This window comes from Phymastichus coffea, unplaced genomic scaffold, assembly GCF_024137745.1.
Source record: "Phymastichus coffea isolate CEN01 unplaced genomic scaffold, Cenicafe_Pcof_1.1 PCOF00117, whole genome shotgun sequence".
NCBI lineage: Eukaryota > Metazoa > Arthropoda > Insecta > Hymenoptera > Eulophidae > Phymastichus > Phymastichus coffea.
Window position 1 is genome coordinate 632,204 of NW_026706928.1, and position 27,699 is coordinate 659,902.

Genomic DNA, 27,699 nt, shown 5'->3' on the forward strand with positions numbered 1-27,699 from the left:
AAATATATTCATTAATGATGTATTTATTTCAAAATTTGTACTTTCGGAGGGCCTTCATTTATATGAAGTGGGCTAATATTCATATGAAAACGCGAAATGAAATACTTGCTGAGTATGGGAATGCAGATGTAATAAAAGAAGGTCACAATTCATACTCAGGATTCGCTCGAATCTTTTTACGGGATTATACAACATTTCAAATCATATCCATTCTACGAAGTCCAGAATAAAGAATGCATCGTAATTTCTTTGAATTATGTATTCGTTATAAAAAAAATAATAAATCTTTTAAAACATTGAGATTCATGGTTTAATCATGCTTTAACTCCATATTACTTGGCAAATGGATTTTCACGTTGTTTAAAATAGAGAATTATAAATTCATACTTCACTTTCATAATTCACTTTCAATTGATAAGTGACAGCGAACATTAAAAGAAACGAAGTAAAACTACAACACTTATTTAAACGTCCTCGCTAAAGTCTATTACAGATTATTTAACAATAGTTAAACACAAATTAAAAAATATATAATTATCCGGCAACAAATGACAGGTAGAAACATTCATCAAATTTTACTACACTCAAGACATAAAAAAACTATAAACTTTCAATGACACGAGTTCTGATATCGTTGAACACTGTACCTAATATGCGTCGAGTAGTTGCAACTATTGCATTAGTATTTCATCTCAGTAGTCGAGTCTAGTAGAACGAGCATGAGAGCTCATGTAATGTTTCTTCAAATACCAATTGTATTTGGTTTTGAGAGGACACAACTTGCACTTGAACAGAGGCCGATCATTCGCGTGTGTCAATTGAAAGTGTTTGTACATTGCGCTCCATATTGATGCTGCATAGTTACAATGTGTACATTGATACTGATTGATCGGGCAGCATCGAGTTCTCAAGTGATGCACTATACCTCTAAAAGTTGCACACTGCATGTGACACTTTTTGCATTCAAAAAGTAACTGTTTTTTACACTTGCTACATCGACGAACATCACTCGTTGTTATTTTACATTTCGAGCAATAGTGGGCATATTTTTCAAGCCAATTCTCTGTCAAAAAATATTCAAAAATAAATATAGTAACGCACCAGCTATACTCATTCGAAAGCACGAGCATACCATTTTGATGTTTCTTCACGACGAACTGATCCTTGTTCAGAACTAACTTGGAGTTAGTACACGTTTCTGAAATTGAAAACGTTTCGACGTGCCTATAGTGATCTTTTCATATATGCAGCTCTAAAACCATTTTACCTGTGACTTTAATATTTGATTCGTTCCCATCGATAGCAGTTGGCGGCGCTTCATTTCCATTGCAACGATTCCAATGAAACTGTAAATACGCATACCTCTTGTAGTGCTTCGCGTTGCATTTAATGCACAAGTGTGTCATCGGCACCTGACAGTCAGAGCAATCGTTCACTCTCGGATCCTTCAAGCGAGCAAACACAGTTTTCTTACATTTGGCGCAATACCGATGAGTGTATTCTTTGCAATCCGTTTTACCTGGAAGCACAAATTCTCGAGTTGCGATTAACTGTCAATTATGTATTTGAAACTTTACAACCCAGTGCTTACGTGTCATGTCGCTTTCGTCGGCAATATCAACATAGGTGCGAACGTTTACCACTTGATTATCCGGAAATTTGACTAGCGGATCTTCGAGCTTTTCTAAAACTACTTTTGCATTCAGCAGCTGATTCAACAGTTTAGCTACGTCAATAACTTTGTCTGTAAATCAAATTTACTCTCCTGTACTATTATCGTTATCATTTAAATTACTTTTTTTCTATTCTTACCACTATATTTAAAAGGTAAATTTTCAGTCTCGTTTAATGAAATATTACGAGCAGTTGGAGCGTACTTGATGTGTACTTTGGTTAATGTATTGCAACGTTCATTAATCGTCCTGTCAAGCTTTGCTATAACCTTCTTGATGTTCGAAGTATAGTTGTAATTGTGATCTTATTTAGATAAACAATACAAAAACTTGATAAGTCATAAAAATGGATTTTGGTGCAGATTCGGTACCAACCATTACATTTGCCAATTAAATCCAAGTCGGTCGCAGTATCTTGATTGCAAGTCTCTCCTTTTGATTCTGGTGGACTCGCTGAATATAAAAAAGTTACATTCAATGATAGAATCCGCGAACTCTACGAATCTTTGATAAGAGTATCGTTTAGCAATATTTTGTACCAACTACGTTGTAGTCTTTACTGAGATATGTGCCCATCGTGATTACCCTGCGAATGCGCCAACGATAACTAAAAGCGAACGACGCGTATGCTTACAAGCAACAGCTGCTCGTACGTACAAGCAACGAATCATTTTGCACTTACGGCGAATGTAGAAGGAACCGTAGTTATACATTGTCAATCGACTAGGCGTTCAACCAAATCAAAATGGAAATAGTTCGAGTGACCTAGCTTGAAATTCTCGGGTACATTGGTGGTATATTGATCGAGCTCGGGTATATTGGCAATGAGGAATTAAAAAGAAATATCGTAAATAGATAGTGGAACTCGCGGTTCGATATTTATCGGTACATAACTCGTTCATCGGTACGTATATTCTCCTTTTGCGCTCTTCGCAAGTCTTCTGTCTGTAAAGTTAAAGCGACACCAATAAGATAACTGAAAGCGCAGAACGGTCGTCGAATTTGCTACGGCAGATTTCTATGAAATTAATTTTTCATAACAGTTAAGTTGATTGTTTGGGAAATATACGATAATTAGTGATGTGAACGAGCCACGGAGGCAATTGCACCAGCCGTGGATAGTTCGGTGAGCAATACTTTTGTAGTACTGCTATGCACCTATGAAAATGAAACAAAGCTTTCTTCCAAATGTCAGGCTAGCTATGACGGTAAATTGAAAATATTTAATTACTGAACGCAGGACGACAGCAATGAGAATTCGAGCACTCCATCAAAAAACTCATAACTATAAGTGTCACAGTTATGAAAAAAATGTAGAAATACTACGGACATAGAAATTTCGTTTTTTGATGGAGTGCAAGGATTCTCATCGTTGCAGGAATACGTTTTAAAACTGAGTGGCGCGTTATAAGTTTCGAAGAAAAAAAAAAGAACGTAGGCTCTGATTATATTTATGCTTGATATTGTATATTTTTAAAAATTTTTCTTGTACATTAAAAAATATATTCACATTTTATTTTCTATTAGTTGACTATACTGACTACATTATAAAACATATACGCGCGCGCGCGTGTGTGTGTGTGTGTGCGCGTGCGTGCATGTACGTGTATCCATATTACGTCATACATTTAAAAAAATAAATAAACAAATACATAAAACTGACATAAATAAACAATGGTTCTACTGTAGTCTAAACTTATGTCTTTGCTATGTGATCTTTTATTTTATCTCTTGGTTTGCCTTCATAAGAACAATTATTACAGATTTTGGGTAATTTTACATGACAGAGCTTGACATGTCGGTGCATAGCTCTCCAGTTTTTAGAAACAAACATACAATTGTTGAAAGTACATGGATACTTTTCAATAGTTGACTTTCCTTGTTGATTAACTGGTAGAAAAGAAATTTACAAATGTATTTCAATAACGTTTTTACAAAAAAATAGTTATATAATATTCTTACCACTTAGTGAAATATTTCTTGAACAAGGAAACCATAACTTCATTGATATCGGACTCTCTAAATTTACAATATAAGAAGGAAGTCTTTCTAGAATTACCAGTGCCCTCATTTCAAGTTTACTGTTTCTTTTAGCATTCATAAGAATATCTAGAAATTATTAATTAGGTAATAATTTGAAAATATGATTTACTCAAAACACTTCTCTGTACCAATTTTGAATTGCAATGCTTCTTGAAAACTTTTCAAAACAATGAAAATCAGATTTATAAAAAATCAATAAAGTATTACCTTTACATTTGATTCTATATTTTATTTGCTTTTTCTTCAATTTGTATGGTTGAAGGTGACTATACTTCATATGATTATACATCAACCGCCAATTTTTTGCAGAGAACTGGCATTTATTATACGAGCAATGAAACCATTCACTTGAATACTTATTCCTGAGCTGATAATGTACATTAGACTTAGTTTTATAGTTATTATTTATTTTACGATGCTTGATAGAGTAAAAATTGCCTGTAAATATAAAAGATTTTTGTAACATTATTTTGAAAAATTGAAATCTAGATTGGCACTGGTCTAAAGATTTCACTTGACCATTAGAGATCACTTGTTTTTTATAATAAACAGATTCATGGCTTGTTTCATCTAAATGATAAATCATTTTAATCCTCTTGTCAGTTTTAAAACAACAACCAGAACAACGATACATTGCTTTTTCTGAAATAATAAATAAACTATTAAGAATGAAAATTATTGTTTGGTGACAATTGATGGCATACAAACTTACTTCTTTTGATAGTGCTTGATTTCGCATCTGTCACTTTGACTTGACGCTTTGGTTTTGCAAAAGAAATAAAAGGTTTTTTCAAGACTACCCTTGGATTCATTGGATGCTTAATACTATTTTCAAATGTATCTACAAAATGATAAAATTTCAAATTATTGTACCATTGGTATATAATAACAACTAAAAAGTTGCATTTATATTATTTGTATAAAAAAATCTACCAATTAAATTATTCTGAATAAGATATTTAGATTTATGTTGTGCTTCAAAGTTTGTTGGCAATGATTCCCTTGGAACTATCTTCAATTGCATATTTGTATAATTGTTAGAGTTGTTGTCAATTTCTTTTTGTAAGGATAAATCAATAAATAGTCCTATTTTATTATCTAAAATTGGATAGAAATTATACTACACATTATCATTCTTATTAAAAGTAAAGATTTCAAATAAAAAATTATACAAACACTTGTTAAGTTCAATGTAACTTTCAACATCACCATTTTCATAGTAATTAAGCCAGTTTTCAATGAATTTATCATCAAATTCAATCCCATTAACATTAAGATCTATAAGTAGATATAGGATATCAACAGTAATGTAATACTGTGTTCTCAAAATAATTCACTATAATTACCGTTAACATGATCTTCGTTTGAATTTTCATCATTATTAATCAGTGAAATCTGATCTTCCACATCACTTTCGAGATATAGTGTAAAATCATCATCAATTGAATTTGCCATTTCATCAATTTTTGTTTCATAACTGCATAATTGATCCTTTGAACAAAGTAACATTTTTATCTGCAATTAAGTATATTATTTTCAAAGTACATAAATGTAAGTTACTGCAGCGTCAATATAGCCTATAGAACGCTGAATTAGTTATTAATGTCATAATTTGTATATTAAAATACTTTTTCATATTCACCTTTATGTCAAATATTTCTGTAACAAATTTAAAGTAATATTATTTTACTGTTTATACGAACAGCATTTCTTCGTTGAACATTCAATTTTCACAACACCTGATGCGCCCTTTAGTTATAAATTTTAATTCTTTCTTGGTTATTCTTGGTTATATTTATAATATAATAATTGATATAGTAAAACGAAATCGACGTTTTAATCAAAACCGAAACTAGCGTTTATGCTTCATATTCAGCATTGCTACAAAATATATCTCTTTGTGTTAAACTTTGTATTTATATACAAAAAATTAATCCAAGGTCAACCCGATTGATAAAGTAGTTACCTACACTTTATTTAAATCTTTTCGGCAAACTTTTATTTTAATTAAAAATTGTAAAAGGATTTATAAAAAATGAAAGGATTTTTTTCAAAATAATAAATGTTTTTTATTCTGTGTACAGAATACCAAACAACACAAAACAATTTAAACAATATCTTATTAACAAAAAATACATATAAAATAACTTTCCGAATATCTACACAGTCAAATAGTTAACGAATTGATATACGAAAATATGTATAAAATTAAGTATAATTGCATTAAACAATTAAATATTTGTTCTAAATAGAAATGATCAAAAATAACTTTTAAGAAAAATAAATAAAGAACAAAATGTTTACAATTTTGTTATACTGACTTAGAACAAAAAACAAAAGCAATGATTGTAATTTAGAAGGTAGCTCTTCTATATCTTTTCAATGATGATATTGAACTCAGATCTTCCTTTTTCTCGATACATTTACGCTTAAGAACCCTTATTTTAGCAGCTTTATCCATATGTCTTAAATCCTGGTTACTCAAATAATCAAAAATCATATCATAGCAAGGCTCTTCTAAAGTTAGTCCAATAATATTTTCGAATGCATTTTTTGCTAAAGTATACAATTTACTTCTAACAAAATTTCTTTCATAGTAAACTCTTAACAAATTTCCATAGAGAGGATATTTTTCTGCAAATTTGTCTAAAAACAGAAATTCTTGAAGACAATGCTGATATCTGATGTTTAACAAATTCAAATCAGTTGGTGTCATATACAATAAATCAGACAAAACAAAGTTTTCATCAATTGGTATCTCATGAATCTCGGATAATTCTGCTAAAGCTGAGTCAAAAAATTCATTAGTAATAGATACATCAAAATTATCTTGACGGGCCTGCTCATACTCTGCTATGTATTTTTTAGTTAGGCTGGAAAGAAACATATTTGCAGCTTTTAGCTTGATGATATGATAATAAAGCATTGTCCATGCATCTGTAAAATTTGGAATTAACATTAAAGGAATAACATGAAACTTATCCCCAGCATTAATGTCTGCACCATAATTCAACAGTGCATTTACATTTTCATAACTATTGTTCCAACATGCAAAATGAAGTGCAGTTTTTCCATTGTTATCTTTTAATTCTATATCAGCTCCATTCTGTAGTAATACTTTTGTAACTGTACACTGCCTTTGAGAAGCAGAAAGATGTAATGCTGTTCTGCCATCTCTTCTTCTGAGATCCAAATCAACACCAAATTTAATAAGCTCTTCAATGATGTCAGAATGATTGTATTCTGCTGCCACGTGCAGTGGAGTAGATAAATTATCATATGTGGTGCAATCTATTTGTGCACCATACTGCAACAATATTCTAGTTACCACGGTACAACCAGATTGTGCAGAAAGTATCAAAGGAGTTATGCCTTCTTTATTTCTGGTATTGATATTGCAGCCATGACTAACAAACAGTGCGATCAAATCTGCCTCTATATTTGTTGTTGAATCAATATTAACCATACTCAAAAAATGAAGTACTGAATTACTTTTGATATCAACTGCAGTTGGATTGGCACCATGCTGCAGCAGAATTTTAGCAATTTCTAAATGATTATTTTTTGCAGCCAAATGTAATGGTGTTTCTCCATTTATATTTGCAGATGTCACTAACTCTTTTTTTGACAACAATGTGAATACAATTTCAATTAGTTTTTCCTCTTCCTCATTATCTGTATTTACGTAAGCATCCAAGATTAAATGAAGTACTGTATTCCCACTTGGATCGCATATATTTGGATATTTGCAATAGGGAAGTAATTTTTGTAACATTTCCGTATATCTTTTTGATGCAGCATAATGGAAAATCGTGAGTCCGTCATTAGATTTGTTGTCTAAACTCAACCCTTTAGATGCAAGTAGTTCTAAAATTTCAATATCTCTTGCAATATTTTCGGATATATTGATAATGCTGGTCATATATTGTGCTGTCTCAAAACTAGAACAATAAGATATTTGAATAAATATACTTTTTATCAGGTTCTGGAAAATGGTTTCAGCATTACTGATTTCTGCTCCATTTTCTAACAATGCTTTTACCATGTGTTTTTGCCTATTTAAAACAGCTATAGATAGAGGAGTATGATTGCATTGCTGATCTATGAAGTTAATATTTGCACCTTTTTTTATGCATAATTCAGCTATTTCCACCATTTCTAACTCTTGAGTTTCTGAAGCATAATCTAAATTATAACATAAATAATGAAGAATTGACCTGTTGTGCTCTGCATCAAATTTTTGAAAGTTGAAGTTGTCTAACAAAAGTAGCAGTATAATTTTATCTTTTAACATCATTGCGAAATGGATTGGAGTAAGTTTATTGATTTCATCATTAAGAACATCCGACTGAGCTCCCATTAGCATTAATTTATTTACTACCTTAACATCCATATTATCTGGTTTAGTGTTATTGTCAACTAGATGTTTCAAATAGAGATGCAAAATTGTATAATTATTGAATCTACTACTGTGTATATCAATGCTTGATTTTTGTAACATATCGATGACAATTTGTTTGTGGTTATTGAAAATAGCCAGGAGTAATTGAGTTTCTCCTTCATTATTCTGAATGAATTTCAAACATTCCATATCCAAAATGGAAGTGACAACTTTGTAAAACAAATCATTTGTGCAATAGCTGGAACTATTTTTAAGTATAATGTGTAAAACAGTATCACCTTTGTAGTTACGACAATTCACATCCCACTGGCATTGGAGCAAAATTTGTAAAATATTTAAATATTTCTTGTTTGCTGCCAAATGGACAACATTATCTCCTTGGGTGTTTACAATATCAATTTTTGCACCTTTCGCAATAAATAATTGAACAATCTCAGCAATATCTTCTTCATCTAAAAAATCATTTTGCAGTAAATGATGTAAACTTGTGTTTCCTTGATCTGTGCATTGATTAATGTTATTGGTTATTTTAAGTACACTTTGTATTATATCTTTGGAATTTGTTGTAGAGACAAAGTGCAAAACACTCCACTGATGACCTACATCAATAGATGCTCTTTTTGTGAAAAATAATTTGAATATTTCAATATCGTTTTTGTTATCCAACAGAGTGTAAGGAGAAAGACTATCAAAAAACATTTGAAAAACAGTTTTGTTACTTCTAAGAGAGTTGATGTCTGCATTATATCGAAGCAAGAGTTGCAACATATTTAATGATTTCTGCTCTGCAGCTAGATGGATAACAGTGAGACCATTGTCATGGGTTGCCTCAAAATTTGCTCCATTTTCCAAAAGAAGAGTAGCAATTTGTACATTTTTATTTTTTATAGCTAAAGCCAATGGTGTAAAACCACTGTCATTGTTAGTTCCATTAATTCTGCATCCAGCATTAACCAAAAGCTCAACTATATTCCTGTAATTTTGTTCTACAGCTGTTTGCAATATTAAATAATCTGTGGTTATCTTTGCATTTTTTGGCAATCCATAGCATGTTAATGAAGTTTTTATTTGTTTTTCTTTCCCCAACTTGGTAGCTTTAAGCAGAGATGTGATCGAAAGTCTTTTGATATTAGTCTTCATGGTCTGCAAAATAATATCAATATTAGCAAGACCTGTATCAATTGAAAACTCTCTTTTAAAACTTTGAAAATAATAAAGAACTATGATTAAACTTGCAATATGTAATACATGTATAAAATACAAAAAAATAAAAATTTATGTTGCAATATCTTTTATTAAATAAATGCACAATTCCACTAAGACTAGGAATTACTTTCTTACTTCCTTACATTTGACAAAAATGAAACTCTGAACAGAAAATCAATGAACAAGTATTATAACGACAGTATTAATTCCTTTTTTATTTAAATCCTACCTATTAGGAATGTTAACTTAATTTTCAATAATATTCACTGCATGCAACAAATAATAAAATTTTTAATGGCCTTTATTAAGCCTATTTGTGCATATAATTGTACTTACCACGCAACTTTATTACTCTTTTACTTCAATCACATTCATTAATGAAAATCTTCCAGCGTGCAGATTACTGAATTCGAGTCCAACCAGGTCCAAGTGCGACGTCTGACAAGTATAGAATTTCTCCGTATTTCAGGACGTAAATAAAGAAAATCATATTTATATATGTGTATTTGACCTGTAAACAAAATGACCAACAGGCGATGACCGATGTGTGTTTATTGTTGCACACGCTAAATATAGAATATAGAATATTTATTTTTATAGCATAAAATATAAAATTCCATTATATATGTAAATTAGAAATCATATATACATACGAAACAAAAATTTCACTCGAATTAATTACGCTTATAACTATATATTATTAATAAGTTAATTCACACTCGATTTTTTTAACTGATAGTGCGCCGAAGATAACGTAATTTTTTTTGCGATGTTATTAAACTTCAAAGCAATAACAGAAAAAATAATTAGCTTGCGCATTTAGTAAGCAAGTGATAAGCATTCAAAGATTGAAATAAATCTTAATGATAGATCTATTTCCACAGGTAATTTTGAGAAAAAATTAATCGATTGACCCTGGTTTTTACATAAAAATAGTATAACTACTAATGGGTAGACAATATTTATTTTTAAAATATAATCCAACCAACTTATAAATTCTTTAAATAACAAAGAAAATCGTTACCACGGAATCGCTCATTCGATAAATATATACATGTACCTTCCAATATCGTGAAGTCTATTTATTGAATCTTATTTACAAATATCCTACTAAAAATCGATGTTCAAAGCTTATGTATAATACATGAAAAACTTTAAAGTTCACGTATCTACATGAAAAAATATCAAAAGTTATATATAAATTTTTATCATGCCTAAAAGAATCGTCATTATCAAGAGCTTGAAACTTTTATCATAAATACCTTCAAGTATTGCTTGCTCGTCAAACTATTACTAAGGTGATTCAATCATCTTCATGATTTTATCCAGTGACTCTGAGATAACTCGGAAACATTTTCCAAAATCACCATCGTAATTATATATTTGTCTTGAGCTTTCGGCAAATTACGTTTATCGACGTGTGCTTTAAACATAAAACAAACCTTTCAATAGTTTGCTTAAAAAAGTATACTCAGTGTCAAACTTTTATTATTATAGTACTATTGTTAGCTGATAAAACAATATACCTGATGGCACAAGTTCTAAAAGTAATGATTTGTTCTCTTTTTCTATATATATTTTTTAGAAATTGTGATTTCATTGAATCTTATCAGAGATTCTCTGATCTTACCGTCTTCTGACGACGAGAACGAAATTGTATGTATATACCTGTACAAATGTGTGAACAACCTATGTAAATAAATGAATATATATTTTATATGTACCAGATTCGTCAGACAAGCTTAATAGAAACTCTTCATTTCAACTATCAGTATATTAAAAACCGCTTGACTGTGCAAATTCTTAAAGTGTAATATTTTTTGATTAGACAATTATTCTTATTCATCGTATAATACACGTAGACGATAAATATCTCGTGAGAAATTTTTAGGAACTGACGCAGCACTTATTCCATTCTTTTGAGTTACATTGTTTTTTCTTGTAAAATTTCTTAAAATCATCATTTACTATTAAAATTTTGATCGCCTATAATTTATAGTAATCATGTTCACTTCACATACGCACCAGGAAATCACAAACATTAATCGCACAGGTACAGAAAAAATCGGAAAATGAATGACCAAATCAAATCACACGTTTATTGTACGTAAAAATACTTGTGGTGTGTATGTATTTATGTTCCTAATTGAACCTGCTTTTTAAATCTACACTGGCATATAAAGTAGCAATATTTTTTAAACTTCCTACTACTCGTAATTTTACGATTAACGATAGCAATTAAATAATTTTCACGCGAATTTTCGCCATTTTTTCGCACGTGATTAATGTCTATATTTGGTAAATCTCTCTTGGGTATCGTGCCACTACTTTCGACTTCGGTAACTAACATACATCACAGATAATTTATTTATGATTATGAGCATATTGTATGTGTGTGTCTGGGGGTGTGAGTGTATATACACAGACATATAATATTTGATTATTTTTGTTGAATGTTTAGTAGTTCATAGTGATTTGATCAATTAAATGAATTTTATAAAAAGTGAAAAACTGTTTACAACACAATATAATGTTTGAATTATTCTAAATAATTATATAAATTGAAAGTAACAAATACATTATCAAAGTTATAATATTTTTTTGAAAAATATTGAATTGAGAAGTACAATTACAATCGATTTGATTTGACAAATAAATATCAGATATACAATTTTAAATTTTTACAAAACTGTATGTCTCATAATATCATCCAAATCTTATGAACATAATATAGTGTTTATTTCAATATCTGCATAACTTTTTACAGAACAATATCAAATTATAAAATATAAAAAATAATTTAAATTGTTTTTTTTTTCATTGTAGAATTACAAGTGACTAATAATCAGCAGAAATTAGATTCATTGGTGATAAGCAATTTGTATTACAAAAACCATGACTTGATTTTTTATATGGCTCATTATACTTCTTTTATTTAAAATATTCACGCTTCGTTTTAAATACGGACTTTTCTCGTCCATGTTCTAAAATATGTCGCAGTAGCTGACTTTTTTGGATAGTTTCGTAATTACAATAGCCACAGTAATATTTATCATCTTCTACTACAATTTGGCACAAATTGGACTTTGAGTGATACTTCACATGACCACATATTGATAAATACTTTGAAAAACACTTCCGACATACTGCACATTTGTAAATCAAGGGACTTTGGCAGTGGGTACAACACTTCATTACTCCAGATTTTAAGTTCGTGAAATATACATTACAGTTAGAACATAATGCTTCCACGTATTTTTTTGATGCTAAAAATTTAATAAATATAATGACTACATTATCAAAAGATGTAGATATGTTTTTTCATTTATAAATTCTATTGATATTACATAGCAAGTCAACCTTTTTCAAACTTAAACATGAAGTCATATTGAGATTAAAAATAAACATTAGTTACTCACGCTTAATATTGGTCTTATTGATATGAACAATATTGTTTTGTAAATTTGAAAAATCTTCTCCTTCTGTAATAAAAAAATCAGTATTCAAGTTGGTTGACTAATTATATTCATTAATTTTACCTTTGTAATTTTCCTCAAGTAATTCTTTCTTGATTTTACAATCATTTGAAATAGTTTCTTCATCTTGAAACAAAGTCCAAAATAAAGCTTCAAATAAAAATGAAATAATTAATTACGAATTAAGCATTAACTCACGTTTGTTATTTTTTATTATATTTTCAAAATTATTCATTGGAATAAAGTAACTTTCTATATTTGCTAAAACTTGATTTTCTTTATTTAGAACAACATTCATATTTATCTCTAAAAAAATAAATAATTTACTTTTCCTGAATGATTTGAATGAAAAAAAATCAAAATTTAGTTTAAACAAACCTTTATTTTCTTTTCTTCTCTTAATAACAGCATTCATAGCATTTTTCATTCCATAAACAGCCACTTGCTCAGCATGGCAATTAGTCATATGACACTTGATAGTGTGGCTCAACAATGAAGTTTTGGCACAAAACAAACAGTTATAGTGAAAGGTCATTCCACAGGTAAGCTCATGTCGCCTCAAGTAGTGTATGACCTTGAATTTCTTCTGACACTTTTTACAAATATTTTCATCAAAATCAGTTTTAACATCTTGCTTGCATTCCATCTCATTGTACAATATACTTTCTTGCTTCATAATTAAAGCTGCAAGAACAGTTTTCATTTAAGAATCAAATAAAATTGGGAAATTAAATATGCTTTAATAATCTTACGTTTGATGCAAGCATCTGATATGTTTGATTTGTCATACTTTGGTAAATCAGTGTCATCGTTTTTAGTTTCTGGATTCACAATTGCATTAACCGATTGAATTGTCAAATCTTGTTTTTTAGAACTGTGTTCCATGAAAGACAAAGTATTCTGATTAGTAGGCTCCATGTCAGAAGGTTCAAGTCCAAATGTATTTATTATATTATAATTGTCATTTAAAAGGCTATCCTCCATTGAATATTCGCCAGGTGAAAATTGTACATCTGCTGGCATAACATTTAGTGAATTATTCTTATAATTACCTACATCATCACTATTTTGAGTTGACGTAATAATATTGTTCATAGGATTATAAAGATATTTTGGCCCATCTAATTCATTTAAATTATCAATATTACCATTCATCAAGTCATCTTCATTATTGTTAACAAAAATAGGATCTATTTGACTAAAAGAAAATCGATTGTTCATAGGATTCAAAACGATATTAGAATTGAATGGTATCTCAACTAATTGCACTTCAGCATCAGTTATCAGACTGTCATTATTGTAAAACAAACAGGATTCTCTGTCCATAACTTCATCTTTGATTGGTATACTTGAAACAGGGATGTTATTATCACATGATTCTAAAATGCTGCCTGTGAGTGTTATTTCAGTTGACTGTTTTCTTAATACTTCATTATTAACTTCAAAAGATGATTTTTGATAACTGTTCAAATTGAATTTTTCATAGTCCTTCGAATAGCTTTTTTGATAGTCACTTTTTAATTCACCTAACTTTAATATTTCGTTAATTATTCCTTTTGCTTGCAAATACCTGTTAACAATAGTTTGATCTAAAACAACAATAGGCTCGTTATTTAACTGAAATTCCAATAACTGTAAATTTATTTCCTTTGTCTTATTTTTATTCTCCATGCCTGAAATATTATTTTTGTAATTGTAAGTTTTATTAAAGATTGTTATCCTATTGCAGCAATTACGAAAAGAAATCAAAAAGTAATGCGTTCCAGATAGCTTGTCGATATATATGTCTTCTAACACGACTTATAAAACGAAGAACAATGTTTTATTAAAACTCACTTTTAGCCAATGTTTTCTTCCGTCGTCTTTGTGTTGATGTTTCGTACAAGGAACAAACAAAACAATGCATCGTAACTTTCTATTTAGGAATAAAGCTTTCTATTTAGGAAAAAAGACTCCCTGTACATTAAAAATAAACAACGCCAGCTTAGTTAAAAACTGAAAGTTAAAACAGTAACCTCAAAAAATTGAGGCGTCTACGTTGAATCAACACAACAGCTGATTTCTTAGAATTTGGCGCGTTTGACTAAATATAGCTATAGTAACAATAACAGATAACTAATGAGTTAATAGTTAAATCTAATTTTACTTGTTACTATCAACGAAGCATGTACTGCGTGTATCTTCACTGTTACTACACAGGAAAAAAATTAAAATATACAGATATTGGTAAACCTGGCAGATCTAAATTCGAAAAGACATCGTACAATCGTATTTTTTTATTGAATTAAATGTAAATGTGAAATTACAAATAGTTTATAGTTGAGCTATCGTTTTTACCATATCAATAAAGTTCCTTAATATCAAACAACATTTTGCTTTCAATAAATCAGAGCCATTATACTTTTTGATGTAACACAATTAAAATTGATATTTCAATTCCGATACATTGAATACATAATCATATCAATTGTATAAAATAAATTAAACAATACTAAGACAATTTAAAAAAATGTAAGTACGAAGTCGTTGCATACACCCTTTTCTTTTAGTTTGCCAACTTGTAGCCACTTAAAAGATTCAATAAATCGTAAAATTATTTGCAAAATTGTACTCGTGTATTCAAACAATATCTATATTAGTAAATTAGTTCACTTACAAAATTAACAATTAACCATTTCTATATAGCGACGATCATTGACCGACAATAATTGCCATAATGGAATTCTGAAGCGTCGACTATCTCGATTACTTTTTTTTTATAATTGCGAATAGTGGGACATAGAAATTGTACGCGCGAGTGTGAGCGAGGCTTCCAATTGTCGCTTCCAATTGACCCCCTTGCGGTTGATTGGGCGTAGTACGCCCACTTTCAAGCCAGAATAACGAACGGCATAGCTTGATTGTGCGTGTAGCTTTCGTGCAGCCCGATATGTATTCTTCTCCCGATTTTCTGCAGAACAAAGCGAATGAATTTCACCGAAGCGAAATTTTGGCAGCTGCAAAAATTTGAACTTTCGCCTTTTCGCCGCGAGATACCAACGTGGAAAATCGAAGCGCGCTTGGGGCCCTGCTGGCCCGGATTCATCTAGCGCCGTCTGGGGACTCCCGCGCTCCTGTCCTCTGTTCTCTTGTAGACTCTGCGTGTTCTCTGCAACTTTTTCTCTCGTAGAGTTGCTGACAAGTATTGGCGACAATTCGAACCACAGCTGATGATTTGTCGAATATAAGCGAATTAAAACAATTTGAAAAGAAAAACCGAAATATATATCATCTACGTCATATCATCTGATATTTACAAATTTCTTCAATTGCTGATGATCAAGTAAAACAAGTCTGTACTTGCTTACTTCTACGTCGCGCGAGAAATGACAGCAGTTGTATTTAAAAAATCAACAATAAAAGTGTAAATATTTACTTCCATTGTACATTTTCATAAAATACAGAGTGAATAACACCTCAAATCCAAAATATATTATTGTGCATTATATTGTTGCATGTTGACCGAAAAATAATTTTAACTTTGATCTGACGTGCAGATATCATCTTCGCTTTGATATTCACAGTATATTGCATATTTAAATCTTCACCGATGTTCACATAAAATGTATCTTCTAAAATTGATTTTCAGTGCATTAGCTCCGATAATAATTGTATGTATTTTGAATACTTTATAATGAATTCATACGAAACTCAGCCACAAAATTTTAACTTTGTCAAAAATTCGGCTGAAAGTAAGAGATTTAAAAGTTATGCTATTATTATAAGCTATCTGACAGTAATAGAAGGCCATTCCATTTGTTATACCCTAGACGAGAAATGTCAACTGAAATCCTTGATCCTCAGCAGCATCATGATTGGTATGTAGGCATAGACGGATTTGCCGATTTACTATCAGTTCCCGAATTAAAATGAGAACAAGAACTGACAAAAGGTATTTACCAAACTTTTCAAAATCGATCATAAGCGTGAAATAAATGAAGGTAAGTAATAATCTTTGAAAAATAATTATTTCTAACTATTGAAATTAAAGAGAGTAACAAAATTATAGATTACATTTATGAAGACGTGACATACAGAAGTGAGACTTGAAAAAAAAAATTATTTATTTTAAATAATATATTTTTAAATAAATGATTTATTTTAAACAGTAGCAGATTATTTACTTTTCAATACCTGATGCTTGAGTGTCCTTTTTCTTCTGCGCAATAACAATAACTAAATCGCACGATTGTAATGTATCTGAAATTGATTATTTATGATGAACCATTCGATACTTTCTAAGAGTATAGATATACATTGATTGATAGCAATATAATCAGTAAAAAAATGTTATTTAATTGAAACTACATAGAAAATTTTCTACTATATCAACATTAATTCAACGAAAAATGGTCCAATGTTCATTGATACAATACAACCTAACGTAACACGAAAATATAATAAACGAAAAATGTAATGAACGACAGTTTGAGACAACAAGCAGAACTGAAACGCGACCAATAATTATTGTCAGCTAACGAAATTCATTTTTCGCGATGCCTCCGTTCAATGTGTTTCCAAAAATCGTGTCTGTTTTTGGTGGAGTACCGCCTACAGATTGCGCATTGAAGTGTCTTGGCCGAGTCATTATTTTCGGAATGGTTGCGCAAAATGTGCTTATCGAGTCGAGCAGCGACGTTAGTGGTGTACCAGTCGCAGAATTGGCATTGCAAGCTCTGAGCGGCGTTGCGTCTAGCCGAGCTTCGGGCCCGAGTATTGTTGACGCGAGTCGGTGTGTCGCGGTAGTGGCAACTGACGTTGAGACGTTGCTTTGCGAGGTGTCGTCGGATGAACTTCCACCTGGCGGTGACGAAGTCGCAGTCGCGACAGGCGTACGTCTTCGTTAAGCAGTTCGTCTCCAAGTGGTACACGAGGCTTTTGTAGCCTCGACTCGTACGGCCGCACTTGACGCAACGATAAGCCAGGCGAGCATCGCATTTGTCGCAGGTTCGCTCGTCGTCCCCGGCGTCGTCCCCGTCGCTCGCGACGACCTCGCTGCACTTCGCGCAGAAACGTTTGAACGCCTGCGCGCAATCTACAAGATGCACAGGCCCACGTTTTGCACGAACGAGTCGTTTGACAAGTGAGGGTTCATTTGTTGTACCTTCCACGAATCGCTTCGTGTATTTGGCTCGATCCCTCGGCTCCACCGACGAGTCGCCGTCCGCGGCCCTGAACTTGTGCCGTGTTTTTCTCAGGTGCTTGACGATCGAATCAACGTGCAGCGATTTGAAATAACAGTCCTGACAGCCGTACAATACCAAAGACGTTGGCACGCCGGTCGACGCCTTCTTCGATTTGCAAGTTTTACTGTGGGAAAATAACGAAGTGTAGTAGATGTAATATTTTTCCTTGCACTTCGTGCACCGATATATGAGCAAGTTGCCGCAGTCGCGACAACGTTTGGGGACGGATATTTTCGATTCGTCGACGTCGAATTTTTGGCACTTGTGGCAGTAACGCCGAGGCGAAATCTTTCGACCTGGAAAACAACGTTTCACTCTCGATAAGCGCACCCCGCCTGTCGTCTGGACTTGTCGAGCGTACTCACCCTTCAATTCGATTTTCGGAGCAGTGCTCGCTTCAGCGGTATCGTTGGCTTTTGCCACCGGCTCGGGAAGCCTTTCCAAGAGAACTCTGGCTTGAGATCTAATTTTTGGATCGTCGGTCGCGTCTGGAAGACGAAATATTTCGGACGCGATCGTGCTTCTCGTTAAACTTTCGTTACACATACCTGTAGAGAAATCGGCAGCCGCTAAATACTCCGCGAGAATTGCATCCACTTGATATTCGACAGTGGCATCGCCGTCAAGTTCATCATTGCAATCGATTATACCGCCATCGACTGATAACTGACTGTCAATCAATATTACACCTTCATTTTCTAGAACTACGCGCAAACATCACCGAATCATATTCAGATCAGTCGAGAACTTGAGAAAGTGATGAACGGCATATATTTACGCAAATCGACGTAATCGCGATCGTCGAGCTGCAAATAGGCGCCTTCGTCTTTCGCGCTTTCTTGAAAGAAAGCCAAGGACAAAGCTTCGTCCGGACTGCCATCTGCGAAGCGAGGGCAAAAGGATTAGGCAGCGCGATGAAGTGCCGCGACTGCAATTTTCAACGAACTTACCGGAATAGTCTGCGAAGCCGTGAGCCGATTTTGCGTCCGCCTGCTCAGCGTTCAATTCGTTCAGCGTGAACGGCTCGCTGTCGGCGTTCGACAAATTCCGCTCGCCGACGACTTCCAGCGACGCGTAATTTTCTGTAGGCGAGAGCGCCTCCGAGTACAATTTATCTGTGAATCGCTCCACGCACTGAAGTAGCTCTTTCTCCCGGCGAAACAACTTTTCCAGCATTGCGATATCCTGGTTTGCTCGGGACGCGTCGACTGTACGAAAATCGCGTCGTTCAGTCAAGGGGGACAGCCGAAAGAATTGAACGGGATCGTTTACTGACCGCTCGACTCCAGAATCATTAATTCCTCGCTCCAATCGGGATCCAGCTCCATGGTTGTTGGTGCCTCACGCTCCGTGCTCGCGAATAATCAAGCAATCGCTGCACTGGACTGTTTTATAGTCAAAATACAAGCAGAGCACATTTTCTGCCGTTCAGCGCGCGCAAACTGTTACATTCACTTTGGCATTCGAGCGCATCTGCCCTAGGGGTCGGCGATTCTACTCGATTCCAGACGAAGTATTCGATTTTTTTTTTGAGAATCGATTATTTTGTTGATTCTTTTCAGAATCGATTCTGAAACGCTCGATTCTATTTCGACTCAGAATCGAACAGTCGAAAGTTGAATGTGGGAACGCTCTATACTCAGGAGGCTCGTTCGCGCGTTTTCGTTACTCGAGCGCATGTTTATAAAAATCGCAAACTTTTTGTTTTATTCTGCGCTGCAATGGATGATTTAAACAACTCAGGTAAGAATTATTTACTTTTACATAGCCATCCAATTTATCTTTCATTTTGGTTGATGATTTGGTAGCGCAAATAATAAAAACTATATTTTTGTATTTCATTTTTTTTCAGTTTCAAGGCGACATTATTTGTCAAAATGTTGACTTTGCATGGAAAGATTCAAAAGAAGAATATGTCTATAATCATCACGATCAAGTTTTCCTATTCCTATATATACCTATTACATAAATATACCATAAAAATATAAATTCTATTATGCAATGATAGTTTTGATTTATACAAAAAATAAATTTAAAATTAACACAATATTCCCGTATTTTTATTTTTTATATTTGAAATTTTGCGCAATTTATATGGTTATTCTTTTTGTCTTAAGAGCGGGAGATTCAAATTTTAAATTGAAAATAACTTCGATTATTACTCGATTCTTCGATTCTTTTTACTCAGAATCGATTCTTCTTCGGAATCGATTCTGAGTATTCGATCCTTTTCCAGAGAATCGCCGACCCCTAGTCTGCCCTGCTTTGTTTACGCGCTCAAGAATACAGTGACTACGCAGAGAGACTCTTCTTTGAGTTCCGCGAACTCGGCACAAAAAAACAATTTATTCTGGATTTATATGTATTCGTTGAAAAAGCGTGGAATTTTAACGGATTTTCTAGCAGCCAAGATACGATTACTTTTATGATTTTCAATTCTAAACTAAATCATTTATTACACAATTTAAACCACGATTTATACACCCACACACGTACACACATACACACACACATGTTATATGTGTAATGTAGAGTCCAAAACAGTAGATATCGTAAACGATTGAATCATTTCTGTACATTTCGCTTTGAGATGAACAACTCATACCCAAATAGTACATTACGATACAAGTGCGGGAAAATAGATTCTTGTCTCGTGTCGCGTTTACGCCCGAGCGAAGCGAGTTTTTTGCACGTTTTTTGCCGAGCGTGCGGGAAAAACGCACTTTCCGCACGGAGTGTCGAAAATATATTATTATGCATTACAACGTAATATGTTGAGCGAATAATTCAAACTTTGACCTGACATGCAGATGTCATCTTTTCTTTGATATTCACAGTATACTGCATATTCAAATCTTCTATCATCTGTGTGAAATAGATTTCCAGTGTTAATCTAACAGGTGACACCTTTTTTAGATAGAAGGAGAAAAATGCATTTGGCGCATCGTAATCAAATTGGTATAGGTAGGTCGGCGCAGAACTTGGTCGAGATTGAACTTTCACGAGGCTGTGAAACGCTAGATGAAAATATATATGGAATATCATATCACCGTAGGATTTCGTATCCTATTTTAGATATAAAGATTAAAGGGTCGCCGATATCCAACATTGTGATTGGTTGATGCGAAAAAGAGCGCGAAATTTTGAATGTTCGTATACCTTAAAATTACTGTACTATTATATTTCAGCAATGAATTTAATCTATAAATAATTAATATGGATAATAATTTGAAAAATTGGAAATATGCCGTTAATAAGTTATTTTAAGAAAATAAAAGGTTATCTTTTCAAATTACGTTGGAATAATTAGTACGAATCGATTATTTAATTACCGTTTGTGAAACGAATAGTGTCATTTCAAAATATTATTGAAAGGCAGAAAAAGTGAATAGAATGAAAATTAAGAAAATTACATTTTTCTTTTTCTTTTACGTTGTAACGTGAGTAAGTATGCAAGAAACAGAAACTAATCAAAATAATAAATTTGGAGAATGTTCACGGTCGTTTTCAACAATAACAAAAGGCAATAAAGGACAATATAATGTTGTAATATATTATTCATACTAATATAACTGAATTTATAAATATCAACGTAATTGGATTTTTATTTGTGAATTAAAGTTGACAGATATTAGGCACGTTAAAGCATAGAACTATTTTGTATATGCAGTGTATTTTTTAAAAGGTCTGATTTGACTCAAACATGAAATTTAACATTAATACAAACGAGAAATGAGCGTGCAAAGCGCTCTTCACGACTCTAGTACTATTAAAAGCGATAATAGTTTTTCAACAGCGCCATGTACGTAACCACTTTGTAATTCTACTATGAGATCAGACATATTAGTCTTCACACGTCTTTTGAAATCCTATTCAAATTGGTAAATCGCTTCTCCTTAATACAGTTCAGTCCTTTTTTATAAGCGGTAAGTAATCCTTGGTAAAAAAAGTATATCTAAAGAGAATAATGTCCTGAAGGATAAAATGACAATTCGATTCGAGAAATTCTTTTCTAAAATAAATAAATGACTTGAAGTATGTCCGAATATAAGTAACACATATCAAAACACGATATATCAATATAAATCAAGGAAATGGAAGATTAGTTCTTAATGTACTCTCTTAAATAAAATTGAGAGTTATAATACTAATAATTAATTAAAGAAATACAACTACTAATTATCAGATCTTGTATTTAATTAAGATAAGGAATATCAAGTAATCATTAAATTTTGAGTTACAATATTGTATATTTTTCAAAATAATTTTTTACGACTTGGATAATAAAAAAACTCTCACTTGATAAAAAGTTATAATCATTTTTATCAATTTATTGATAAGTTTTGGTCAGTATATAAAATAGAGACAGCGAACAAGATAATAAATATTATCAATACAGAGCTTCAACATTAAAATAATCATTGAATCAAGAGTTGCCAGCACCGTCTGCTGTAACCAATGGATTAAAATTACTAGCATATGAATGATCAGGGGGTGTTTTACTAGCGTAACAATGATCCAGTTGATGAGATGGAATTTTAAGTGACTTTGCACTATGACACATATTTTTACTAAAATGATTGGCTATCGTGGTCCATGATGAATAAATTTTCTCACAAATTTTGCATACCATCATCAATTTACTTTGGCACTTTGAGCATTGTTTTCTACCTGTGGCGCGAGAAAAAAAATCTCTTTTGAAAATCTCGTCACAGTTTCGACAATAAAATCTCACTAATTCGATATTTTCTGCAATACAAATGATAAAAATTTGTTAGCTTATTACGTCTACCTCAATATAAATATATTTACAATTATATAATGAAAACCAAATTTACCTTGAAATCTCCTTCTAATATATTTACCAGTCTGAGTATATCTTTTTGCTGTGAATAAATAAGATTATAGTATGAATTCGATCGATGCGTAGAAATCTAAATGATGAAATGCAAAGCATCCCATTTTCTTACCTGACTTATTATCTATCCTTCTATTTTGCACAATTTTTAGTATAATGTCTTTTAATGAACTACCGTGACCATGAAAATAATGAGAGTGACGTCTGACAACATGCTCTTTCATGTTTACCGGGCTCTTTGATGAGTAAGTGCAGAGATAGCAGTTATAAATGTAATTAATTCGACATTTCGACTTGTGATAACTGAAATCTTCTTTCTTATGAAAATTTCTGTTGCATTTTGAGCAAGTAATACAAGGAATCATTTCACTAGATGATTCTTTATGTACTTGCATTATGTGCATGTTAAGAACTGACTTGCTTGCATTTTTGAAGATACAATGATCGCAGTGAAACAAAGTCGGCATATCTCTTGACACAGATGCCTTATGACTAACAAGATCTAAAAAGCATAATTATGTCAATTTAGGCTACATGTAATCAAATGTAGCTTCTGTTATACCTCTACTCCAGTTTCCAACGACCAAAGCAAATATTTTATTTTTGCAGATTTGAGTTACATGTTTCCAGGCAGTTGCATATTTTGTAAAACATTCGCTACATCGCAAACATTGGAAGATTAAAATTGTACGACATTGAATACAACGCTCATGAAGTTGTGAAACAGTCACGTTACATTTGACACAGAATGGCTTGAGGATACTCGTAATACCTACAATCACATTTCATGAAGTATTATTTTTCTTATTGTACGTGCTTAAATATCACTTCAATAATGTTTGAGTTACCTTTTAGGTAGTAGTTTGGATTATCAGTTGTTTCACCTGCTACCCTTATTTCCGAATACTTTTTTTTGAACTTCATCAGATTGACTTCTAACAAGAATCCGCGATAAACATGCAAAGTAATACAAGAATGAACAAAAATGAAAGAAATAAAAAGCTTTAAAGTTGAGAATTTTTACCTTTCATCGTATTTCTAAAAGTTATTATCTCTTCAATAACATTTTCTATATTTTTCCCGTCGATTTCATCAGCATGTACAGAGGAAAGATGATCTTTCATGTGTTTGTTATTCGAGCAAGTCACAGGGCAAAATCTACACGGAAAACGAATGAAACTACCACAAAATTCTTCGTGTTTTTTGAAGCGCCACTGTCCAATGCGAAATTTGTTGCCGCACTTGGAACACGTAAAACTGCGCTCTTTGCAAGCATTATTGATCATGTGCTTCGATACAATATGTTCATAGAGCTGTAACATTGTTGTCTCTTGATAATCGCACAATTCACAGATGTAAATCTGTTGACTTTCTTCTGCTAATGGGTCTACGATATTTCAAAAAAATAGTATTGCATTTCATTATTGAAGCGTGTAGGAAAAGATTCTTTAGTATTTTCCATTACCTTTATTTGTCATATTCATCAATCGTTCTTCATTTCTGACGATGGATAGGTTTTTTGAAATGTCGCAGTCACTATCTTTACTTCGTAAGTGTTTCGAAATAGCTTGATAATGTGGTCGTGTAATCTTACATTGTACGCATTGATATAATAATTGAGTGTTGCAATAAGGACAGCACTTCTTTCTTTGTACAAAGAATCTTTCATAACTTTTATTACACTTATTACAGTAAAATTTGATAAAATTAGGCCCTATTCCTGCAATGACGATTATTGCGAATTTTTTACAAAGTTAAGAATTTCCAATTTCAAATTAGTAACTTACCGCAATAATACTTTTCGTCTCTAAAAACTTTTGTTACAAAGTGCATAAGTTTTTTTATATTTTTTTCACGTTCCAAGGCCGTTATAACATCTGCAGGTACATAAAATCGAGAACAAGACATAAGTATAAATTAATATTACTACACATAAGCTTATTTGATTAAATAAGTCACTACTTATTCAATTAAATGTTATTAATAATATTATTCTTTACCTTTGACAGAATCATACCAGATTTCATCAACAATTTGTTGCCTACTTTTACCACGAAGCTCATTGGTATGCGTCTTCAGTAAATGTTCTTTCATTGCATGTTTGGATATAACGGAAGCTGAACAAAATTTGCATTTCAAAACGCACTGCGGTATACAATTTTCTTCGTGTTTTTTCAGCCCTTCCATAGTTTGGTATTTCTTTTTACAATACGAACACAGAAACCAATTGCAGAACAGTAGTAGGTGTTTGTTGTGAATGTGCCTAGCGACATTGTTCTTCCAGTTCATTCGGTAACCGCAATAATCGCAATAATAAAATCGCACCACATTGTTTTTCGATCCTGCAAAATATTTCGTAATCGGAAAATCATTGTTCGTATCGGTTGCATGCAATATTTTTGAAAAATAGTTATAATGTAAAGTACAATAAGAAAGTCAACGATCTTTATGTTGAAAAATGTGACCGGGAACACTGATCAAACTTACGCGGATTGGTAATTTCACGTTGACGAGTTTTTGATAACGTTCTGGATTTGCTACCATTTGAATTCTCGTCAAACTTACGAGAACTCGAACGAGTTTCACGTTGATTACCTTTCAACAACGTTTTTGTCTTACTGCCATCATTTGAATTCTCATCACACACTTCGGACATAAATTTTTTCTTAACATTCGAAGGTGTACGAGTTTTTTTCACTAATTCATGATCGCAGTTATCACAATTGTGGTAGATTTTTCTCTTTCGATTGGAACGCCCTTCAATCGTGAAGATTTCGAATTAATTATTTCATTTTTATTTGTACTAGAAAATATTAAATCTCATGCAGTAGAGTAATTTTACTCACTAATCGTTGGCTCTGACGTTTCACCGCTCGCAATACTATTTCTCTGATTGGTGGATTGCACCACCTCATCATTTTTAGAGATAACTTTTGGATGTTTGCATTTTGGATTAATCGCGATTTTTTCACACGGGACGATCGCTTCAAGTACCTTGTTTTTCAATGCTACTTCGACTGCTGGTTTAGTAACAAACACACCATCGTCATGATTAGCATTTTCGATTAAATAATTGCTAAAAATATCAGTATCCGATACTGAGATATAATTTTCTTGCTTGATTGGAACATCAACAAAATCTAAAATTTGTTCTTGCTCGGATTGAATGAATTGGAAATCTTCCGGAATCTCTAGTTTTACCATAACATTATTTCTTTGTGAAAAGACATTATTTATTTTATTATTCGCTCGTGGAGCACGAGAAATTGATTCTTTTTCGAGATGAGCTATCGCTTCATTATTAATCGGAGTTGTTATGGAAATTCCATTAACGGATTTTTTATTTTTCAAGTATTTCTCAACGACTGTTGCGTCTAAGCTAATTTTTACTTCATTCCAGTTGATTGGTGATTGACTTTCTGTAAATTACGGTATAGTATCTGTCATGTAAATTTTTCTTTAAAGTAGGTGAAAAGCAAATGTTTATTTACCGTATTCTAATTTATTAACTTTAATTTTTTTTAGTGGTTTCTCGTTTTTTAAAAAACTGACATCTAAAAATGACATATTTTGTTAATTTACAATTAAAATAAGTTTGACCTGGGATTAATTGGACTATTTAGTTTCGTAACGTACCACGCGAAATATATGTCCTTTTTCTCAAATTTTTCATTATGAAGAAATGCATTTTATCCCCTTCTCATGAGACTATTGAACATTGAGAAATTCGTGATTGATCCTAAAATAAAATGAAATTTTTAGTCCTGTACTTTACAATGTACAAAAAAAAAGCGTTTTATATATTTATTATTGATATAATATTTTCAAACAAAATTACATGATTATAAACTAAATTACTGAAAAAATGATGTTTTCTTTGTTGAAAAAAGAAAATATGAGTCTTTGTACGATGAAGCAATGTACAAAGGACTAAAGATCTTAAAGACGAAGGATATATGAAGTCTGATAATCATTGTAAAATATGAGAATGAGAATTTATCGAGAATTGAAAAATTTACATATTACTCACTATTTTACATAGTATTCACAAAGATAATCTAACACAAAAAATAACAGCTCAGTAGGATAAGTTAATAATTGAATATCTGTTAAAAATGTAGTAAACTAAAGAGTCTCAATAAAAAATATTCTATACTTAAATCATAAAAATATTAATTAAATATAATATTCAATATATCCTAGATTTTTTAGAATATAATCTTACATGGTTGACTATAATCTATTTGATGAGAATGGAAATAGGACTTGAATTATAAACCCATTTCATAAAAATATTCCAGTATATAAATATTTTCAACAAATCTGTAATTCATGGTATCAACAGTTCCAACAGAAGTATTGGCATCACAATTATATTGTTTTGCAAATAGAAGAACTCATACCTATGAATTTGAAAAACACAGTTTTTTTAATTAGTTGTAGTTTATGATAACACTGAATAATATTTTCACTCACTAAGGTTATAATCGTGTTGAAATATATCAAATGTTTAAAACAATATTTTTACTCGGTACATAATCACTAGAATTTGAATACTGAATCTAGTGCTAAAAGAGATATTTTAAATGACATGTTAATTATGTAAACAATAAGTATACTCATTTTCTGGAGAAGTAAAACGTGAATGCCGGTTTGACCACATGATTATTTTGCCCTTTGCCGGTAAATCAGCCATCTGTTAACGTAAATATATCGACATCTGATATTTAAATTTGACAGGTACATTTATTTATAAATGGTTTAAAGTTTATATTAAATACAAATAACGAGATAAAAAATACTTTACACAAAACTT

The 27,699-nt window shown here is 31.9% G+C and overlaps 7 protein-coding genes across 12 annotated transcripts; all 7 read right to left on the minus strand.

Annotated features, from left to right (window-relative positions):
- Nucleotides 1-225: 225 nt before the first annotated feature.
- Nucleotides 226-2,375, minus strand: LOC131670942 (uncharacterized). Of its 2 annotated transcripts, none has more exons than XM_058946970.1 (7): nucleotides 2,213-2,375; nucleotides 2,055-2,126; nucleotides 1,813-1,977; nucleotides 1,592-1,744; nucleotides 1,268-1,519; nucleotides 1,133-1,198; nucleotides 226-1,063 (listed from the first exon to the last, which is right to left on the minus strand). In XM_058946970.1, exons 1-7 carry the CDS (start codon nucleotides 2,247-2,249, stop codon nucleotides 693-695), a joined length of 1,116 nt encoding a protein of 371 aa, XP_058802953.1. In that variant the 5' UTR covers nucleotides 2,250-2,375; the 3' UTR covers nucleotides 226-692. The 2 variants fall into 2 exon arrangements, with proteins under 2 accessions (XP_058802953.1, XP_058802952.1); XM_058946969.1 differs by having other exon boundaries at nucleotides 2,049-2,126; nucleotides 2,213-2,373.
- Nucleotides 2,376-3,134: 759 nt separating this feature from the next.
- On the minus strand, nucleotides 3,135-5,613 carry LOC131670941 (uncharacterized). Of its 3 annotated transcripts, XM_058946967.1 has the most exons (9): nucleotides 5,359-5,613; nucleotides 5,063-5,231; nucleotides 4,893-4,994; nucleotides 4,650-4,814; nucleotides 4,429-4,557; nucleotides 4,236-4,358; nucleotides 3,924-4,154; nucleotides 3,636-3,782; nucleotides 3,135-3,563 (listed from the first exon to the last, which is right to left on the minus strand). In XM_058946967.1, the coding sequence occupies exons 2-9, from the start codon at nucleotides 5,223-5,225 to the stop codon at nucleotides 3,370-3,372; spliced, it is 1,254 nt and encodes a 417-aa protein (XP_058802950.1). In that variant the 5' UTR covers nucleotides 5,226-5,231; nucleotides 5,359-5,613; the 3' UTR covers nucleotides 3,135-3,369. The 3 variants fall into 3 exon arrangements, with proteins under 3 accessions (XP_058802950.1, XP_058802949.1, XP_058802948.1); XM_058946966.1 differs by having other exon boundaries at nucleotides 3,924-4,358; nucleotides 5,063-5,207; XM_058946965.1 differs by having other exon boundaries at nucleotides 3,924-4,358.
- A 429-nt stretch (nucleotides 5,614-6,042) lies between these two features.
- Nucleotides 6,043-9,758, minus strand: LOC131670924 (serine/threonine-protein phosphatase 6 regulatory ankyrin repeat subunit B-like). The gene is made up of 2 exons (XM_058946921.1): nucleotides 9,661-9,758; nucleotides 6,043-9,261 (listed from the first exon to the last, which is right to left on the minus strand). Exon 2 carries the CDS (start codon nucleotides 9,256-9,258, stop codon nucleotides 6,070-6,072), a length of 3,189 nt encoding a protein of 1,062 aa, XP_058802904.1. The 5' UTR covers nucleotides 9,259-9,261; nucleotides 9,661-9,758; the 3' UTR covers nucleotides 6,043-6,069.
- Nucleotides 9,759-12,229: 2,471 nt separating this feature from the next.
- On the minus strand, nucleotides 12,230-13,764 carry LOC131670943 (zinc finger protein OZF-like). 2 transcript variants are annotated; one of them, XM_058946971.1, is made up of 6 exons: nucleotides 13,553-13,764; nucleotides 13,179-13,484; nucleotides 12,999-13,106; nucleotides 12,864-12,926; nucleotides 12,744-12,806; nucleotides 12,230-12,590 (listed from the first exon to the last, which is right to left on the minus strand). In XM_058946971.1, the coding sequence occupies exons 1-6, from the start codon at nucleotides 13,716-13,718 to the stop codon at nucleotides 12,256-12,258; spliced, it is 1,041 nt and encodes a 346-aa protein (XP_058802954.1). In that variant the 5' UTR covers nucleotides 13,719-13,764; the 3' UTR covers nucleotides 12,230-12,255. The 2 variants fall into 2 exon arrangements, with proteins under 2 accessions (XP_058802954.1, XP_058802955.1); XM_058946972.1 differs by lacking the exon at nucleotides 12,999-13,106 and having other exon boundaries at nucleotides 12,864-12,950.
- A 44-nt stretch (nucleotides 13,765-13,808) lies between these two features.
- On the minus strand, nucleotides 13,809-14,986 carry LOC131670946 (uncharacterized). Its single transcript, XM_058946976.1, has 3 exons — nucleotides 14,637-14,986; nucleotides 13,949-14,473; nucleotides 13,809-13,863 (listed from the first exon to the last, which is right to left on the minus strand). The coding sequence occupies exons 1-3, from the start codon at nucleotides 14,704-14,706 to the stop codon at nucleotides 13,853-13,855; spliced, it is 606 nt and encodes a 201-aa protein (XP_058802959.1). The 5' UTR covers nucleotides 14,707-14,986; the 3' UTR covers nucleotides 13,809-13,852.
- A 1,836-nt stretch (nucleotides 14,987-16,822) lies between these two features.
- On the minus strand, nucleotides 16,823-19,498 carry LOC131670932 (zinc finger protein 485-like). Its single transcript, XM_058946945.1, has 7 exons — nucleotides 19,302-19,498; nucleotides 18,976-19,233; nucleotides 18,804-18,905; nucleotides 18,574-18,729; nucleotides 18,391-18,513; nucleotides 17,944-18,321; nucleotides 16,823-17,874 (listed from the first exon to the last, which is right to left on the minus strand). The coding sequence occupies exons 1-7, from the start codon at nucleotides 19,351-19,353 to the stop codon at nucleotides 17,324-17,326; spliced, it is 1,620 nt and encodes a 539-aa protein (XP_058802928.1). The 5' UTR covers nucleotides 19,354-19,498; the 3' UTR covers nucleotides 16,823-17,323.
- Nucleotides 19,499-22,393: 2,895 nt separating this feature from the next.
- LOC131670925 (uncharacterized) lies at nucleotides 22,394-27,536 on the minus strand. Of its 2 annotated transcripts, none has more exons than XM_058946923.1 (15): nucleotides 27,360-27,536; nucleotides 27,109-27,286; nucleotides 26,520-26,622; nucleotides 26,375-26,437; nucleotides 25,730-26,302; nucleotides 25,371-25,640; nucleotides 24,884-25,225; nucleotides 24,671-24,760; nucleotides 24,349-24,603; nucleotides 23,908-24,270; nucleotides 23,732-23,818; nucleotides 23,446-23,655; nucleotides 22,996-23,385; nucleotides 22,891-22,911; nucleotides 22,394-22,696 (listed from the first exon to the last, which is right to left on the minus strand). In XM_058946923.1, exons 3-15 carry the CDS (start codon nucleotides 26,569-26,571, stop codon nucleotides 22,452-22,454), a joined length of 2,961 nt encoding a protein of 986 aa, XP_058802906.1. In that variant the 5' UTR covers nucleotides 26,572-26,622; nucleotides 27,109-27,286; nucleotides 27,360-27,536; the 3' UTR covers nucleotides 22,394-22,451. The 2 variants fall into 2 exon arrangements, with proteins under 2 accessions (XP_058802906.1, XP_058802905.1); XM_058946922.1 differs by having other exon boundaries at nucleotides 22,394-22,774; nucleotides 22,864-22,911.
- Between the last annotated feature and the right edge of the window lie 163 nt (nucleotides 27,537-27,699).